Here is a 17,569-nt window from a genome sequence, read left to right as displayed (position 1 = left end):
CACTGTTCATCCCTCCCCCTTCTCTGTGAATGCACTGATGTTGAAACGCCATTGGCTTTGGCAATTAGAACCAATTTTCAACCAATGAGCTTGAATTATTGTACAGCAATACAGTGTTTTGGTACAGAGTGCTGGCCTGTCAACTGTATATTTTGAAACCCAAATTTAAGGACAATAAACACAGGCAGAGTGTGAGTCAACATGTCCTTGAGCCTTTTTTAATGATAGGAAGCGATTGGTTGTGTAAAAATGTTTTAACACCTATTGTACCATTAAAAAAACATGCCTTTGATTGGATTCTGTCTATAACAGGGATGGGCAAGGTGGTGTTGTAGAATAACTACCCCAGCCAGGGCCTGATGTCCTGGGGGTTCTCTACATACTTGCTGAAAACTTCTTCTTAAAATAGACACAACTGGAACAGAGTCTGATGCGATTGGGTTTATTGTATATGACTCAAGAGTAACAGACAAGAACCCGAGCTGGTCTGTGTAGAACAATTACATACAAACAGTGTCTCAGGCATTCCCAAGACAGACAGACTGATGGAGCCCTTCCCCAAACAAATCCCCTTTTTATCTTGTTTCTCTACCAGTGTAAGTGTTCACCTCGCCTATGTTGGGAGTCATGTATTACTTAACATATGTTTTACATATAGCGGTCAATGGTGATACATTTGCTAGACTACCATAATGCAGTTGTATGAGTGATTATGCCTTGGACTTGGCCAGTAGGGAAGTGGTTAAGGTACATGACTGGGACCGGCAAGGTCGGTGGTTCGATCCCCACTGTAGCCACAATAAGATCTGCAAGAGTCCTTGAGCAAGGCCCTTAAGTCCAAGGGAGGATTGTCTCCTGCTTAGTCTAATCAACTGTACGTTGCTCTGGATAAGAGTGTCTGCCAAATGCCATTAATGTAATGTAATTTATAAAGTGACAGTGTTCTTATTGTGATAAGACTAATCTCCCCTTCTTACCCTACTCCCACATCTGGCTTTCTTTACACAGGATGCATCTGAAAGTATTTGAAAGTAAAAGGTTGATACAGTGCACTTATTGTAGGTGAATTACTAATACAGAGTTCGTAAGACATTAAACTTTATCTGCTTCTGGGTTTCACACCAACTTCTGCTCTCAATTACTGCATTTAATTTCACCCAATTATTTACATGATCCGTCCAGTGATATAAACAGCAGCTGATAAATATTCTTGTATTGTAGCATTTTATTGTGGTCCAATTTACGAGTGAATCGGGCATAGTTCACATGGCTAACTAGATGATTGAGCCAGGGAAACAAATTCAACAGATGGCAGCAAAATCCTGCATTCACACAGGACTGGAGTTTCCCATCCCTGGTCTGTAACAATAAAGTATCATATTTGGTATCTGTCGTATAAAAGTGATAACTCACTACAGGCCGTAGTGGTATACTGTGATTTTATCACAGCTACAGGGGCCCTCCATGCACACACCTTAGCTGTGATAACCGCAATATACTCCTGCCTGTCGTGAGTCACTGCTTAAATAACTGTGGGAGTAAATCGGAGGAGCACCGTTGGCTCCCAGCGAGAAGGTGTGGGGTTTGCCTGTTCTCCCCCGTGTCCGTATGGGTTTCCTCCGGGTACTCTGCTTTCCTCCCAGTCCAAACACAAGCAGGTTAGGATCACTGGAGAGTCTAAATTGCCCCCCTGTGTGCTCCTGCCGTTGACCCTGACCAAGGCACTGTAGTGGTCCCCAGGCACTGCACGGTGGCTGCCCACTGCTCCTAAGTAACCAGGATGTCGAATGCAAAGGACAATGACAATAATGAATAAAATAAATAACACACTCATTCTGGGACAGGTGCGTTTTAAGGAAGAAATGTTTAAAAGGTTTGCCAAAGAGTACCAAGCACTTGAAAAATTATACTATATGGTATTTACTTCAACCATTTTACTTTGTTCAGGAACCCATTTTAAAATAATGCGTGTGGGCACAAAACAATAAGCAGCTTCCTGGTTTCCCCATCTCCTTCCTTAAAAAGTGTAAATACACGATATCAGTGGTGTGTGATGCTTCTGTGTTCACCACCAAACACGACAGATTCTCCTACAGGGCATCTGTACCATGGGCTGTATTCACTGCTTTAATACTTTTTCATGCATCTCCTTTAACACTGGTCATTACTTAACACTAACACTGGACTTTAACAGCAACCTGGATAAGCTGATGCATTAGAATTAAGACCGGTTAAAACTAGGTTACATTCCTGATTTGCCATTAGTATTTGCACTTGTCCTTGAGAACTGAGCAAATTAATTCTAAATGTTCAAAAAACAGATATACAGTATACACAGATAAACAATTTAATAATCACAATTATTACGGCATAATCATTTTTGGTGCAAATCCTTTATTCATTTTGAATTATACATGTTTATTCTTACATTTTGTTTAAAAAAAAAAAAAAAACAGCTTGGGAGAGAGGCTGGACTTGGATTGAGGGATGACATCACTGACCCATGTATATTATCTGTACTTATACTTCACACCAGAAGGGGGCAGTAGGCCGTCTTTTTTATGGAAAGACTAGGGAGCCTGGTCGCACTGCAGTACTGCTGGTGGCCATGGATACACATGGACTAGGGAAATGTGCAAATTCCTGAAAGCGGAAACCGTTTTTGTGTAAGCACGGTCAAACAACATACGCACACAAGAAGTGTGGAAGGACGCATATGACACTATGCTAGGGGGGGTGCCACTTCGGGACTGAAAAATCCAAAAATGCATAATCACAAATATAAAAATCTGTATACACGTATACGTTTAGCATGTAACGCAAGTCGGTTAGGGAGATCTTTGCCATGGGAAAGAGTCCGATGAGGACGTGTTTTACATTGATTTCTATTAGGCCTATGTGTTTGTTCATTTGGGGGAAACCCCACTTTACAACTATGAGGTAATATGCAGGGTGTACAGGTGTGTCTACATGGTCTCAAAACCGTGGAGTGACAAGCGCCGCCTATGTGGATGGGTTACAGTCTAAGCCAGCTGCCTTGCCAGGTAAATTCATTTCATAGGGCTGTAAACTGGGGGCCTATATTTAACCAGCCAGAAACACAAGGCTGGTCACATTTATAAGATAATAATGTTTAATAAAATAAAAAAAACTAAACAAACCAAAAAAAACAAAAAAACACGTAAATTAAACAGAATGCTGAACGCTGACCTTGAGAGCAGTTAAACTGTCATAGCGTCGCGGGAGAGACGCGCTCAAACGGAGACACGCGATTTGCAGAAGAGTGAAGCGGTGAAGACACATTGAACGCGGTTTCAGCTGGCGGTGGCGCCACATTCATTCATTTTAAATGCAAAGCGTGTTGCGGTGCGTTGCTTTCTGGGCGAGCGGTGCGGGGCGGCGTAAAAGGCTAGCAAAAGTTTCACATTTCATTTAAGGGAAACACGGCGCTAAAGCTGGCTAGCTTGCTCTGATCGATTCTAACAGCAACGTTGCTATATTGTAACATTCGCCACGAGTTTCATGTTAAACATGTGTCACAGCACCAAAGCTGGCTGGCTATAACCTGTTCTGACGTGCTGTCGTGCTGTCCCTCAAATGATCGAAAACAAAACGAGAATGTAACCTAGCTGATATAAAAATGAATAAAGTGCATGAATAAAGTAGGCTATCCCTATCACACAAAACACATAAAAATAGGGCAATAATATAGCCAGCTCAAACCACATACAAAATTCAATCTTACATTTTCGTGATTTTTAAATTTGATTAAAACTGGACAGTGGAAACATAACGTTGAACCCGGTTGAGATGTAACGAACGCCACCTGTCAGTCAAAATAAATGCACTGTACGTCCACAAGCGGCCGATTGAGGGACGCGGATGCGGTGCCAGGCGGTTTTTCCGCGTTCAGTGTGTCTTCACCGTTAGCCCCCCCCTCCACCCCTAAAGCGACGGCAGGCAGAATCATCCTCCCCCTCCCCCCAGAAAAACAAAAGTCAAATCCTGGCTCTCTTACAAAAACATCAGCAGGGGAAAAAAAAAACGGAATTCGTGAAACTGTCTGCTCTGTTTTCTTAGCTTTCCTCGTTAAATATCCGTTAACGCGGGCGGGTATGTGCGTGCGCGCGCTAAGCGTTCTGCATCTCCTTGCCGATCTTGTAGCTGAGGATCTTGTTCCAGTCGATCTTTGTGCGGGTGACGGGCAGTTGTCTGCGTAAGGCCTTGAACGTGGTGTCCGACATGGTCTGGTAGTTCTCACTGATCGCGGTCTGGGGGATAAAAAGGCAAAATGCTATGAAACCGGTCTGTCCTAGCCCGTTAAATTAAATGAACAATCATACGTGTTATTAATTTAATTAAATGGCATGTTCCACAATTTCTGCCAAAATTCTAATAATATTTTAATGTCACACTAACTACGAGTAGGTTGGCTGCAAACATAATCCTGGATTTTGAAACAGAAGTGACAATATAAATTCAAAAATAACCAAGCACATCACTGGGAACACACAGAAAGAAAGAAAGAAAGAAAGAAAGAAAGAAAGAAAGAGAAAGATCAATCGAGCACAGAAAAGAAATTGACCCAGGTGCGGTGTGAATACAGCATTTCTGGTGCCAGGAAAGCATCAGTTAATCATGAGTCTAAAGGGAGGAAGAGGAAGAGAGAGGAAGGGCACTCACCTGGTACTCATTTTCAGCATTTTCGATGATTTTCACAAACTCCTTGGCCGTTTGACTCTCACTCTGGAGGAATGGGAGGAGAAATGTCAGATCACATCACCCCCCTGATGGATCCATAAAGATCCGTTTGGATCTAAAGAGTTATTTTTACACGAAGAAGCTAATTGTTTAGCAGTATCCACAGTAATGCCGCAACCAAACCACTCTGCTTTTTTTTTATCATTCTGCCAGGTCTTAGCAACAGCGCATTTCATTCGCCCGATCCGTTTGGCACTCTTTCCAATGTAACCCCTGCTTTATCTTCACAGACCTTGTGTGCGCTCTCTCAGATAAGGCACACACACACTGGACGTGAGCTTCACGTCACAAGGCAAACAGGGCACAGCACACTGCCGCCCAAATTAGGCTGCTAGAAGCACGCAATGAGGCTGAGGTAAGTGGGGCTTGGTAGGAGCCGAGCCGGGCCGGACCAGGCAAGGCTCGGGGAAAAACTAGTGGGCTTTTATTCCAGACTTATTTTTAACCTCCTCCTTCTTCTTCAGTTTGAATACGCCAGTTTTGAGCAACGTCAGTTACAGACGTGGCATATGGGGAGAGGTGGAGCCAAAAAACGGTCATTTACACCGTGATGGATGCACTCTTTGTTTCCTTGCTCGGACACACAGACACGCGGACAGAGAGACTCAGACAGACACACAGACAGACACACAGACAGACACGCCCACGGCCAGAACTCACTGAGACAATGAGAGATTCCTGCACATCCTTGTGGCTCACCAGCTGGACATTACCATCCTCATAGTAATGCACCTATAGAGGGAGGGAGGGAGGGAGCGAGAGGAGAGGGAGAGAGAGAGAGAAATCTAAGCGAATGAAAACTTTGGAATATTTAGGATTTAGTTTGGTGTGTTTACTCCAGTGGAAAACTGAATAAGTACCTCAAGCCAAGCATATTCCTGAATTTAATGATCAGGCATCCAAAACAACAGAGGTCATAATCCCTGAGTGGTGGGAGTTTTCCCTGCTCCAGGAACTGCACTCCTCTCCTCTAAAAGACTTTATAAATATGGGCTCAGATGTGCCCTTTTATAACTCCACTGTGCCGGACGTGATCATGAGTGTACACCGGTCCGGACCGGACCGGACCGGACCGGACCCGAGCCGAGACGCTTCCCCACCTGGATCTTCAGAACTCCGGCCACTTCCGCGGAGGACTGTCCGACATTGAACTTCCACTCGGACCGACAGCGGCCGTTCCTGAGGGAGAAGGAACAGGTCCGTTTACCCCCATCAGAACCGCACACTGAACGCACCCCCTTTCACATACCGCTACAACATGCAAGTTTCCATGGTGATCCATAAGAACCAGACACCAAAAATACCCCAAACATGACCAGTGTTACAAAAGGCAGGGCCCAGGATGCCTACAATTTATGGTTTTTCAATATTCCAGTTGACCAGTGTCAGTCTAGGTTTAATATTTTGACACTGAGGGCAGACAACAGTCTTACACGTTGGCTATATGAAGACACCATTAGCATGCTCTCCAACCTTAACGACTAAATAAACCACAAACAAAAACGCCTCATTACGGTCACCTTACCAGAAGTTTTTGGGCTGAAACTGGTGACCCTCGATGCAGGCGATGATGGTCTGTTGTCCCTCGATGGTTTTCCCGTAGACCTGCGGGGAATTAAGACACCTTCCGTCAGGACTGAACTCAGCACAGGAAGTGGCTAAAAGCAGCAGGAAGTTGGTGAGGAGAGGTTGGGTTAGGTGGGACAGTTGGGGCAGGATTCGGGAGGCAGGATTAGGGGGCAGGATTAGGGGGCAGGATTAGGTAGGCTTAAAGGGCAGGTTTAGGGGGCAGGTTTAGGTTTAGGGGGCAGGATTAGGTTTAGGGGGCAGGATTAGGTTTAGGGGCAGGCTTAGGTTTAGGGGGCAGGCTTAGGTTTAGGGGGCAGGCTTAGGTTTAGGGGGCAGGCTTAGGTTTAGGGGGCAGGCTTAGGTTTAGGGGGCAGGCTTAGGTTTAGGGGGCAGGTTTAGGTTTAGGGGGCAGGTTTAGGTTTAGGGGTCAGGTTTGGGTTTAGGCTTAGGGGGCAGGATTAGAGGGCAGGTTTAGGCTTAGGGGGCAGGATTAGAGGGCAGGTTTAGGCTTAGGGGGCAGGTTTAGGTTTAGGGAGCAGGATTAGGGGACAGGTTTAGGGGGCAGGATTAGGGGGCAGGATTAGGGAGCAGGTTTAGGTTTAGGGGGCAGGATTAGGGGACAGGTTTAGGGGGCAGGATTTGGGGGCAGGTTTAGGTTTAGGGGGCAGGATTAGGGGGCAGGTTTAGGTTTAGGGGGCAGGATTAGGGGGCAGGATTAGGGGGCAGGATTTGGGGGCAGGATTTGGGGGCAGGATTAGGGGACAGGATTAGGGGACAGGTTTAGGGGGCAGGATTTGGGGGCAGGATTAGGTTTCGGGGGCAGGTTTAGGTTTAGGGGGCAGGTTTAGGGGTAACGTACGGTGCACACGCCGGTGGGGTAGTGCTCCTTGACGTAGGCCCTGAGGGCGGAGTCGCAGGCGTCCCTCCAGGCCTGCAGCCCCGCCTCCCCCTCGTGGGGCTGGGGGTCGCTCGCCTCCTTGCGCAGGTGGTCGAACTTGAAGGACAGCTTGTTCCGCGGGTCGAAGAAGCGGCCGTGGCCCAGGTCTCCGTGCTCAGTGATCAGGACCTGCGGGAGAACCCAGGGCCGATGTCACTGCCAGCCCAGGGGGTGCGGCTAATGAACCTACACTGTCCTGCTGTCAATCACCTGGGTAGCCCAGGACAACTGCGGGAGAACCCAGGGCTGATGTCACTGCCAGCCCAGGGGGTGCGGCTAATGAACCTACACTGTCCTGCTGTCAATCACCTGGGTAGCCCAGGACAACTGCGGGAGAACCCAGGGCTGATGTCACTGCCAGCCCAGGGGCTGCGGCTAATGAACCTACACTGTCCTGCTGTCAATCACCTGGGTAGCCCAGGACAACTGCGGGAGAACCCAGGGCTGATGTCACTGCCAGCCCAGGGGGTGCGGCTAATGAACCTACACTGTCCTGCTGTCAATCACCTGGGTAGCCCAGGACAACTGCGGGAGAACCCAGGGCTGATGTCACTGCCAGCCCAGGGGCTGCGGCTAATGAACCTACACTGTCCTGCTGTCAATCACCTGGGTAGTCTAGGACAACCAAGAGCCCAGGGGGAGGTGCAAACTGCTGTCAGTCACCTGGGTAACTCGGAGAACCAAGGAGTGATGTCACTGCTAGCCCGGGGGAAGGGGCAAAGTCTTACGGCACAGGTGATATACAGTACTGTGCAGAAGTCTTAGGCACCTGTATAACATTATGTACAGATAAGTTTCTTTCAAAAATAAACATACTATACATTTTACATTACATTTTAGTCATTTGGCAGAATAGTTAAAAACGGAATCAAATCAATATTATTTGTGACCACCCTTCGGCGTTAAAACTGCATCACTTCTCTGAGATATAGAACTGCAGGACAGTGTTGGCTAAGACAATCAGCAGGGAGGTTGTTCCAAGCATGTTGGAGAACTTGCCACAGTTCTTCACAGATTTTGGTTGGCTCCTTGCTTCTGATCTCAGACAGCCTTGATCAAGTTTTTATGTAAAAACTAGTTAATTGCTTACAGTAATATGTTACTTTTTTAAGATTAAATACAAAAATGTCTCTGTAAAATTAAATCTTTTTGAAAATGAATATTTGGAAGTCTCAAATGTATTCTTTTATACTAGCACACACACAACAAATAAAATACATATATAATAAAGTGTAGGGTGCCTAAGACCTCTGCACAGTACTGTATCTGAGGAGTCCTCATCAACCATAGAATTGATGCAGGACATAAAACTGGGCAGTATTTCATTTAAAGGTACCACGTGTCAGGGAAATAGCTATGAACATCGTTTCACGTTTTACAGCGCATATAGACCATTACCTGATCCTCGTACCCATCAATTTTGGCGAGGGTGAACTGATCCATGTTGTACTGGGCGAAGGCACTGTTTCAGAGGATGACAAAGGAAAAAAAAAAAAAGAAAAAAAAGAAAAACAAAGCATGTCAGCAAATAGGTTTCCACACAAAATGTCTGCCAAGGCTTTGCTTAATAAGGAAATTGGCCAAGCTAACAGCAACGCTGAATTCTTTGTCCCTGTAAGGGGACAAAAACACTGTACACCGTAAAAAAAAAAAAAGTTAAGTGTTTTAGTCTTGTAACAAGCCCATTGGCAGACCTTGAAATGAGTCAAACTGTCCCACCTCTCTGGCAATACTTTGTCTCATCTAGAAAAGAAGTAATAGATATAAGATTTTACAGTGAGTTGAAATATAAGGCTACAATACTCGACTTTGAGACATGACTTATTCTTTGGTTTTTGCAGTGCAGAAATCACCCTGTGCCCCTGTTACTCTCAGACCAGCACAGCCCCAGAGGGACAACCATCTCACAAAAAGAGTAATGCAATAGAGCAGGACTGCTCCCCTAAAAAAACCAAAAAAAAACCCAGAAGGCCCAACACTCATTTCCTTCACCTAAATGGAACCAAACGAGCAAGGAAGCAGAGCTTAATCCTAAGCACGGACTCCTGGGAAATTTAACGGTCAGCCTGTCACATCATCCTCCTCTCTCTCTCTCTCTCCCTCTCATTCTGTATTGGATTTCATTCCTGTTCTGGGAAAAGGTGAGTAACGGGAGATGAGGAGTGTGTTCAAAAGTGCCATTCTGAGCATTCCGGTAAAGCTGGAGAGCAGGCAGCCTATAGCCTGGGGGCTAAGGTCCCAGTAGCCTAGCGGCTAAAGTGCCTGTATCCTAGTGGCTGAAGTGCCTGTATCCTAGAGGGTAAAGTGCCTGTATCCTAGAGGGTAAAGTGCCAGTATCCTAGCGGCTAAAGTGCCTGTAGCCTAGCAGCTAAGGTGCCTGAAGCACAGTGGCTAAAGTGGCAGTATCCTAGCGGCTAAAGTGCCAGGATCCTAGCGGCTAAAGTGCTAGTATCCTAGCGGCTAAAGTGCCAGTATCCTAGCGGCTGAAGTGCCAGTATCCTAGCGGCTGAAGTGCCAGTATCCTAGCGGAGCCTGTAGGCTAGTGGCTAAGGTACATGACAGGAACCTGGAAGGTTGGTGGTTTAAGCCCTGGTGTAGCCATGTTACATTATTACATTATTGTTGCCATTTGGCAGACACTCTTATCCAGAGCGACGTACAGGTGATTAGACTAAGCAGGAGACAATTCTCCCCTGGAGCAATGCAGGGTTAAGGGCCTTGCTCAAGGGCCCAACGGCTGTGCAGATCTTATTGTGGCTACACCGGGATTAGAACCACCGACCTTGCGTGTCCCAGTCATTCACCTTAACCACTACGTCCCAGTCAAGCTGTTGGGGTCCTTAACCCTGCATTACTCCAGGGGGGGATTGGCCCCTGCTTAGTCTAATCAATTGTAAGTGGCTTTGGATAAATAAATAAAATCAGCTAAAACAGCAAATTAACATGATTAATTATTGAATTAGGTGTCGCCGCTTGCAGTAGGGTGTTCTACAGAAAGCCCTCAGAGGGAGAGGAACTGCAGGCCTGGGGGGGGGGGGGGGGGGTCTGGTGGAGGATTAAACAGCTTTACTCACTGTGCCGCCCCCTCCCTGAGAAGGTTATCGTTGTTGAGCAGTAGCCGCACATCTGCAAGCACAAACACACACACACACACACACACACACACACAATTAAAACCTGCACACGTCACATGTTAACAGAACAATCCCATTTTAGTGCAATGTCTGAAAAACAGCAGCAACAACCTTTGGGGTTCAAACTCAACTCAATTTTACTTGGACTGCACTAGGCTGTCACAAAGACACAAGAACAAGAAACTGATCAACTGAGCCTGAATCTCATTTTTACAACTGTACTGCTGTACTTTTTACACTCCATTTGACAAGAAGAAAGGCTATGTAGGCAACACTGAAGCCCCTTTGCCACCACAGGAACATTTTCAGGAACTGAGGAACTAAAGCCCAAAAAGCAAACACTAATGAGCTCCAGGAACCGTTTTAGTTCCTGCTGTGGATAGTTCCTGCCCGCTTTTAGTTCCTACAACCTGGGGGAAAAGGGGCTAGTTTGTTGAAACTCTGCAGTTTGTTGATTACTCTGCTCATTACAATGGCTTATTTTTCTCTTCTTTTTCCTTTTCCTTGTCTGTTTTTCTACTCCTAGCTCCACCCATCAGGAGAGGCTACGAAAAGTGGCAAGAAACGGTGAAATTGAGAAAACGTGAATTAGGCAAATGGAATGTCCTCGCTCCTTCAAGCGCCAGTTACAGACGTGGCGGATGGGGAGAGCTGGATCCACAAGTTGATCGTTTATACGTTAGGCTTTCTGAAGAAATACGTCAGCAAAGGATACGCTGAAAGGAAAGTTTGTGAGTGTCTAACTTCTAAATGTAGCTCCTTGAAGGAACGTTTAAACGGGTTGGAATGTCCTTAAAAATAGCAGACCTCGATCAATTTCTGGGTCAGGAGGAAGTAAAAAAAGGAAAAAAAAAATTGGAGACAAATAAGCGACTGGATTGAGCCCCAGGTGACAGAGAAGAGGTCCAGACTGTGCAGCAGAACTGTAGACGACTGACAGTGAATTATGACTGTTATGACTCTGTAGAGCAGAGCTGTGCAACCTTATCCAAAAAGGGCCAGTGTGGGTGCAGGTTTTTGTTCTAGCCCGGCACTATGAAACCATACTCATCATGGCCTTGACCATGATTATGTAATCAGTTGAATCAGGTCATTTGTGTCGGGCTAAAACAAAAACAGGCACCCACACCAGCCCTTATTGGATAAGATTTGACGCCGTGGTTGTAAAGACACGCGCACAGACACACATGCACGCACGCACGCACGCACGCACGCACGCACGCACGCACACGTACACACGTACACACACGGAGGGTCTCACCGTTGAAGACTTCATTAAACTCTCCGGGGGGCGCGTGGAGGACGAAACTGGCGGCGACACGGACCTGGGGAGAGAGGAGGAGAGGAGCAGAGGAGGTGAGATAGGAGCTCCCTTTCAACACTTAAAACAAAAAGTGCAAACCCTTCCTTCTGATCCTCTCAGTCGGCTCAACTGCACCAGGTCAATCGAGATCAATCAAGCACAGGCATGCATTTTAATCCAAAACAATGACGAAATTTGACCCAGGTCTGCCAGTAACAGTGAAAGGTCAGGGGGTCACACTCCTATAGCAGTGACTGTCATTCCTGGACCTGGAGAACGGCAGGGTGCGCTGCTTTTTGTTGTTACTCTGCGCTTAATCAGTCCATTTAATTAGTTTAATTACACAGGACGGCAGCTGTTTTTTTTTTTGTTTTTTTTTTCCCAAGGCGAGCATATATTCAGCAACATTTATATATTCACCCCGAATCAAAAAAAACTAAAACTCAAGAGCGGTGGGACTGCCAGGAGTGTAAATAACTCATCATTTACCAGGCCACTCCATAGATAGCACAGACACAGGCCTGGCTTTTCTTAGCTAGACAAACCACGTGTGTGTGCATGCAACACGTCAGACAATTAGGGGGGCATCGTGAGTGTGTGTGTGTGTGTGTGTGTAAATAGAACTGTGCACAAAATATAGGGTAAAATATCTCATGTCCAATACACACAGTTACACACACACTGTGTAAAATATGAATGGAACAAGGAACAAGAGGACTGCAGTTACTAGCTTAGGTCACCCGTGCTCTGGTTACAAAGAGGATACAAACACGCAGAAGTGTGCCAGATCTACTTAGAACGACCATACTGCAATTCACAATGTCCTCCATACCCTTAACATTTCAAGGGAACGCCGGCTTGATTGACTGAATTTATTTGATAACCATGAGAAAAAATACAGGAGGAAGTTGAAGCAGGAAACAGTGCGTTGCGTGCACGATTTTCAGGTTCCGGTAATTTAACCTGCCGGTATTCCGCATTCTACTTTGGGCCACGCTTAAGGAGGGAAGAAACCTGCCAGAACACGTCCCGAAAGGAATGGCATTTAACGCCCTGAGTTCTCAACAACCTGATCGTTCGGTGCTTGCACTGCAAGCAGAAGCTGTGCACTCCTCGTCTGTAGCCTCCACTACTCTGAGATCAGGAGTATGAGTGTCACTCCACTGAGGAAGGCTAAAGGTTTCAAATTTGGGCAGCAAAGAGTGGTCCCAAAATACGGTTTGACACGGCAGAGTAAAACACAATGGTAAAAAAAACCAGGAGGTATTTCACAAAGCAGGGTTACTGAGTAAAACCGGGAAATATAATTTCCTCTTCAGTCCACGTTACTTTGGGAGAGTTCCGGGTTGTTCTCTGCGCAGTTATCCAGCTAACTCAGTAATCCTGCTTCGTGATATAATTACCCCCCAGAGCAGCGCATTCAGACTCAACCAGTTGAGGATAATTAGAGGAAACACAGTCCTGTGCAGTGTGCAGATACTCTTTGGTCACGGGGATCCGTTTGGCTTCATGCATATTTTAATTCCGCAGTCAAAATCCTCCCAAACAGCCCAAGTCATTCTGGATAATCATGTCTGCCAAACACACACAAACAGTTACGGGAGCTGTTCGACGAACGCAGGACTCGTACTTAAATCGATGCGCGCATACTGGACGAATAATTTAGGAGCACATCGACTAATCTGGACGCATGCGTGTGCTCCTAAATTTTCAACACGGGAGCACATTTTGCTCCTTGAGAAAATTGTTAGTGTAGAGCCCCTGGAGTGCCTAAAGGACACTTAAATCAGTGAGCGCCCGAGCCAAAAGCTGACGGGGAGAGAAGTTAGCGCGAGCATTGGCAAAGCGCGCCGGCCGCTAGCAAAAGGAAACGGCTTACGAACGACACTCTGGCAGCTGTGGGTGTGGTGCCCAGCTGGCACGTACAGCAGAGACGCCGACGGGGCTGAAATTTCACAGCTCACTGGACCGGCTTCTTCCAGCCGACTGAACACCGCGCGGCTGACTGGAGCCTCAGCCGCCTTCGCACGGAAGCCCTCTACCGACTCACGGGATCCGGGGTAGCTGCCTCTCTCCTCTCCCCAGCGAGGGATCTGCCGGGAGCAGATCTGCGGTCCTCATACAGGGGCAGCGTGCAGCCCAGGGGCTAAGGTACACGACTGGGACCCCGGAAGGTTTGGCGGTTCAAGCCCCAGTGTAACCAAGATCTGGCACAGCTGTTGGGCTTAACCGCCCCGCATTGCTTCAGGGGAGGGAATGTCCCCAGCTTAGTCTAATCAACTGTAAGTCACCTTGGATGAAAGCTCCAGCTGAAAAACACATTATTATTATTATTACTCTAGATCCCTCAAGTGGCGCATCTCGACCAATCAGAGAAAGGCCTGCACGGGCCATGGAAGGAATGTATAGGTGCCAGATCACAGCACACACCACAGATCCCTGCATGTCCCTGCCTGTCCGTACACGCGTGTGACCGGCGTGATCACAGGAGGTGAGGAATGCACAGAGCCTCCCTGAAGGAGAGGAGGAATGTGCCAACGCTCCGTAAACGTGCGCCGGCACGCTAGGCTAGCAGCCGACGACAGCCGGGAGATAAGGAGCGCGGGCTCTGGCCTCGGCCGAGACGACTCACTGACCTTTCAGTCAGCCTGTCCGCTGAGCCTGCTGCATCAGCTGAGCCCTGTGATTTACAGACCCACAGATCTGCCCTCTGCATCTTCTCCAGCCCAACGCCCCGCGCGCCAGAGTCCACCCCAAACCCCCGCCGCCCCGCAGACCAGAGTACCCCCCCGACCCCCTCCGCCCCACGCACCAGAGTCCACCCCGACCCCCGCAGACCAGAACCAGAGTCCACCCCAACCCCCGCCACCCCGCAGACCAGAGTACCCCCTCGACCCCCGCACCAGAGTCCACCCCAACCCCCGCCGCCCCGCAGACCAGAGTACCCCCCCGACCCACGCACCAGAGTACACCCCGACCCCCGCAGACCAGAACCAGAGTCCACCCCAACCCCCGCCACCCCGCAGACCAGAGTACCCCCCCGACCCCCGCACCAGAGTACCCTCCCGACCCCCGCACCAGAGTCCACCCTGACCCCCTCCAGCTTCTCTGAGCCTGGCCTACTCATGACACATTACACCTCCAAAAAGAACCCGAGGGTCACTGTGGATCGCAAGGACCTGCTCTGAAAATCACTTACTACATACAGTCTGCCGAAGAACAAGTCTTCATGCAAGGAATCCTTTAATGCATGACTTCTTCATTCATTCTCAGGCTGATTCTGAGTGCTAAACAGTCGACTATGAGCACTTTACTTGGAACTAGGCACATATAAGTCTATTTCACATAGAGATGGACATAATCATCTCCCAGTGGGTGGGTCTTCCAGCTGAAATGGCTAACCCTATAAGGCTTACTGCAGAACAAAACCAATGCTGAAAGTATGCAATAAACTATAGTACATTTCCCCGTTAACCAGATAATGCCCATCAGAACCAGAGGATGAGGGGCAGTTGGGTTGTGTACATCGAGAGGAAAAGGGGAAACCAGAAGGTCACAGCATGTTTGCGACTGCAAAAGCAGTGCCAAAGGCCTGTGAACTCCTGTGCCTTCACAATAAAAAAAAAATAAAACTTTCAGTGGTTATCATTTTGTTTGCCTTTCCATTCTTGTCTAGCCCTCCCTGGTTTGTTTGCCGATTGGATTTTGTGTTTGACTATGGACTCATTCTATTCCATTTGGTTCTGTTATCATGCAGATAAAGGCTTTAAACTGCCTGGTCAGTGAGCAGCGAGATAACTAAAATAACCTTTTAAACATCCAAGAAATCCTTCATCATATTGATCCATCCCAGCTGTCAGCAAGTATGGGATCAAACAAAACAATAAAAGACTGTGCGAGTTTACTTCAACTGTTTCTAAACACTCCCGAAAATAAACGCTAAAGGCATTTTTAATTTCACATCAAAATATGGACGAGCAAATCTAAACAAAATTGTCATCATTACTGGAAACAAAAATATACTATTTTACACCGTTTTCACAGAAATCGAATGGTCAACTGTGATGTCCAGTTACATTACAGTTTTTTTAGCTGATGCTTTTATCCAAAGTGACTTACAGTTGATTACTAGGCAGGGGACAATCCCCCCTAAAGCACTGTGGGGTTAAGGGACTTGGGCCCAACAGCTGTGCAGAGCTTATCATGGCTAAACTGGGGGTTAAACCGCCAACCTGTTGAAGAATACAATAGAAAAATAGAGGCCCATTGTAGAGTAGGTTTTCATTTAATAGCTAATGCAATAATCTTGCATTATTGTAATGCATATGCGCTTTCCTTTCAGGCAAGAGATTTATTTGCGAGGAAATCTAAAAAACGAATAAATTGTATTGATTTATTGCACTCCACGTATAAGGGGCATTATTCCACAATACAGTCCAGACAACAGTATGTTTCCATTCTGAAAAAGCACATCTAAATAAAACCTTTCTTCTATTGCAAGCTGGTTCAAACTACAGTACTCATTAATTCCAAAGGCAACTGTCATCTAGCGAAGTGTGAACGTCATACAGTACAACAACATTCCTCTGCCTGTCAAACGACGGGTTCAACAATTACCCATATTTTCTCTGGGGGGTAATTATTCGTTTTAAGAATCGAGTTTAAACGAATCAAGCAACACTGTACGATAAAAAACGATGTCGACATATCAAGACTGCTTAACGTTAAACTTATAAAGTGTAAACTGCATTCAAAGAATAATTATCACCAATCCTTGTGGTCAATTAAAAAAAAAGAAACATCAACTCCTACCATACCGATCAAGTCTGTGCAGAAGATTGGGAGGGGTAGCTAAGGCTCGCTAGCATTCAAACAGGAAGTATCGTTATTTTCGGTGTTAGCAACCATCTTTATGTTTTTGGCGAACCGACGCCTTAACGAGCAAACATCGCCAACTGAACTTTACATAATTCTTTCTCAGTTTTGCAGTCGATGGATATAAAGTCACGGAATGCGCCCCCAGCAAATTCGACGCTTAGATTAGACAGGACGCGTATACTATGCTATCGTTGATACAGGTTAAAAGGCGGAACTAAACTTGTGTTTAATTTTAGCCAAGTATGCAAACTTCACAACAATGTAAATATCGATCAGCAACATGAGTGGAAAGCAAGAGGGTTAGAATAACTTTTCATCCAATGGAAAATTAGCCAAGCATTTGTTTACGGTTGCTTTTGAGCAAAGTTGAATCTTAGCTAACAAGCTCATTGATCAGGCTTGCAACTCGATAGGCTTGGTAGCGCAGCTGTACTATATTATGCACCGACAAATACAGTATTCAATATTCTCAGTGAATACATTTGATCATGTAGTATTGTACGCCACTGTATTTTTTTCCCGATGAATTTTGTGACATTTAATTCATATCAAAATAGGGTTCATACCTTCTCCTCATCGGTGAGTTGTTCCTCAAAGTCGGCCATCTTGGCTCTTCAGGACCAGCCCCAGTTTGCAAATGCATTGTGGGACACCAGTCTCGTTTTTCCCACCACCAAATATGGCTACTTTCACACGCCCTCAGTACTTGAGTCATAATGATAAGAGGCTGATGTTATTGACGTTGGTCGGTGAGACAAGGTGAACAAATTGTTTGCATATATTTGCCAGATATATCTATCACAAGGGAGTGGCGTGTAATGCATTAATGTTTGGCTCATTTAAATTATTTTTCTGGAAGTTATTTTTTGGTTTGTCCCCGTGTAATGAGTATCCCACCGTGTTATGAATTTATAAAAAATAATAGGTTGGCTTTTCTGCACATGGACATACACATACGTGTTATTTGGTTTCCAGTGGTCAGGTGAG

The 17,569-nt window shown here is 46.4% G+C and overlaps 1 protein-coding gene across 1 annotated transcript; it reads right to left on the bottom strand.

Annotated features, from left to right (window-relative positions):
• Positions 1-2,374: 2,374 nt before the first annotated feature.
• On the bottom strand, positions 2,375-17,237 carry LOC133110396 (F-actin-capping protein subunit alpha-1). Its single transcript, XM_061220468.1, has 10 exons — positions 17,149-17,237; positions 11,663-11,726; positions 10,342-10,393; positions 8,666-8,729; positions 7,190-7,396; positions 6,287-6,366; positions 5,862-5,940; positions 5,422-5,493; positions 4,684-4,746; positions 2,375-4,271 (listed from the first exon to the last, which is right to left on the bottom strand). Exons 1-10 carry the CDS (start codon positions 17,185-17,187, stop codon positions 4,131-4,133), a joined length of 861 nt encoding a protein of 286 aa, XP_061076452.1. The 5' UTR covers positions 17,188-17,237; the 3' UTR covers positions 2,375-4,130.
• Between the last annotated feature and the right edge of the window lie 332 nt (positions 17,238-17,569).

The sequence above is a fragment of the Conger conger genome, chromosome 14 (genome assembly GCF_963514075.1).
Source record: "Conger conger chromosome 14, fConCon1.1, whole genome shotgun sequence".
NCBI lineage: Eukaryota > Metazoa > Chordata > Actinopteri > Anguilliformes > Congridae > Conger > Conger conger.
This window is presented reverse-complemented; position numbering and strand designations above follow the sequence as displayed.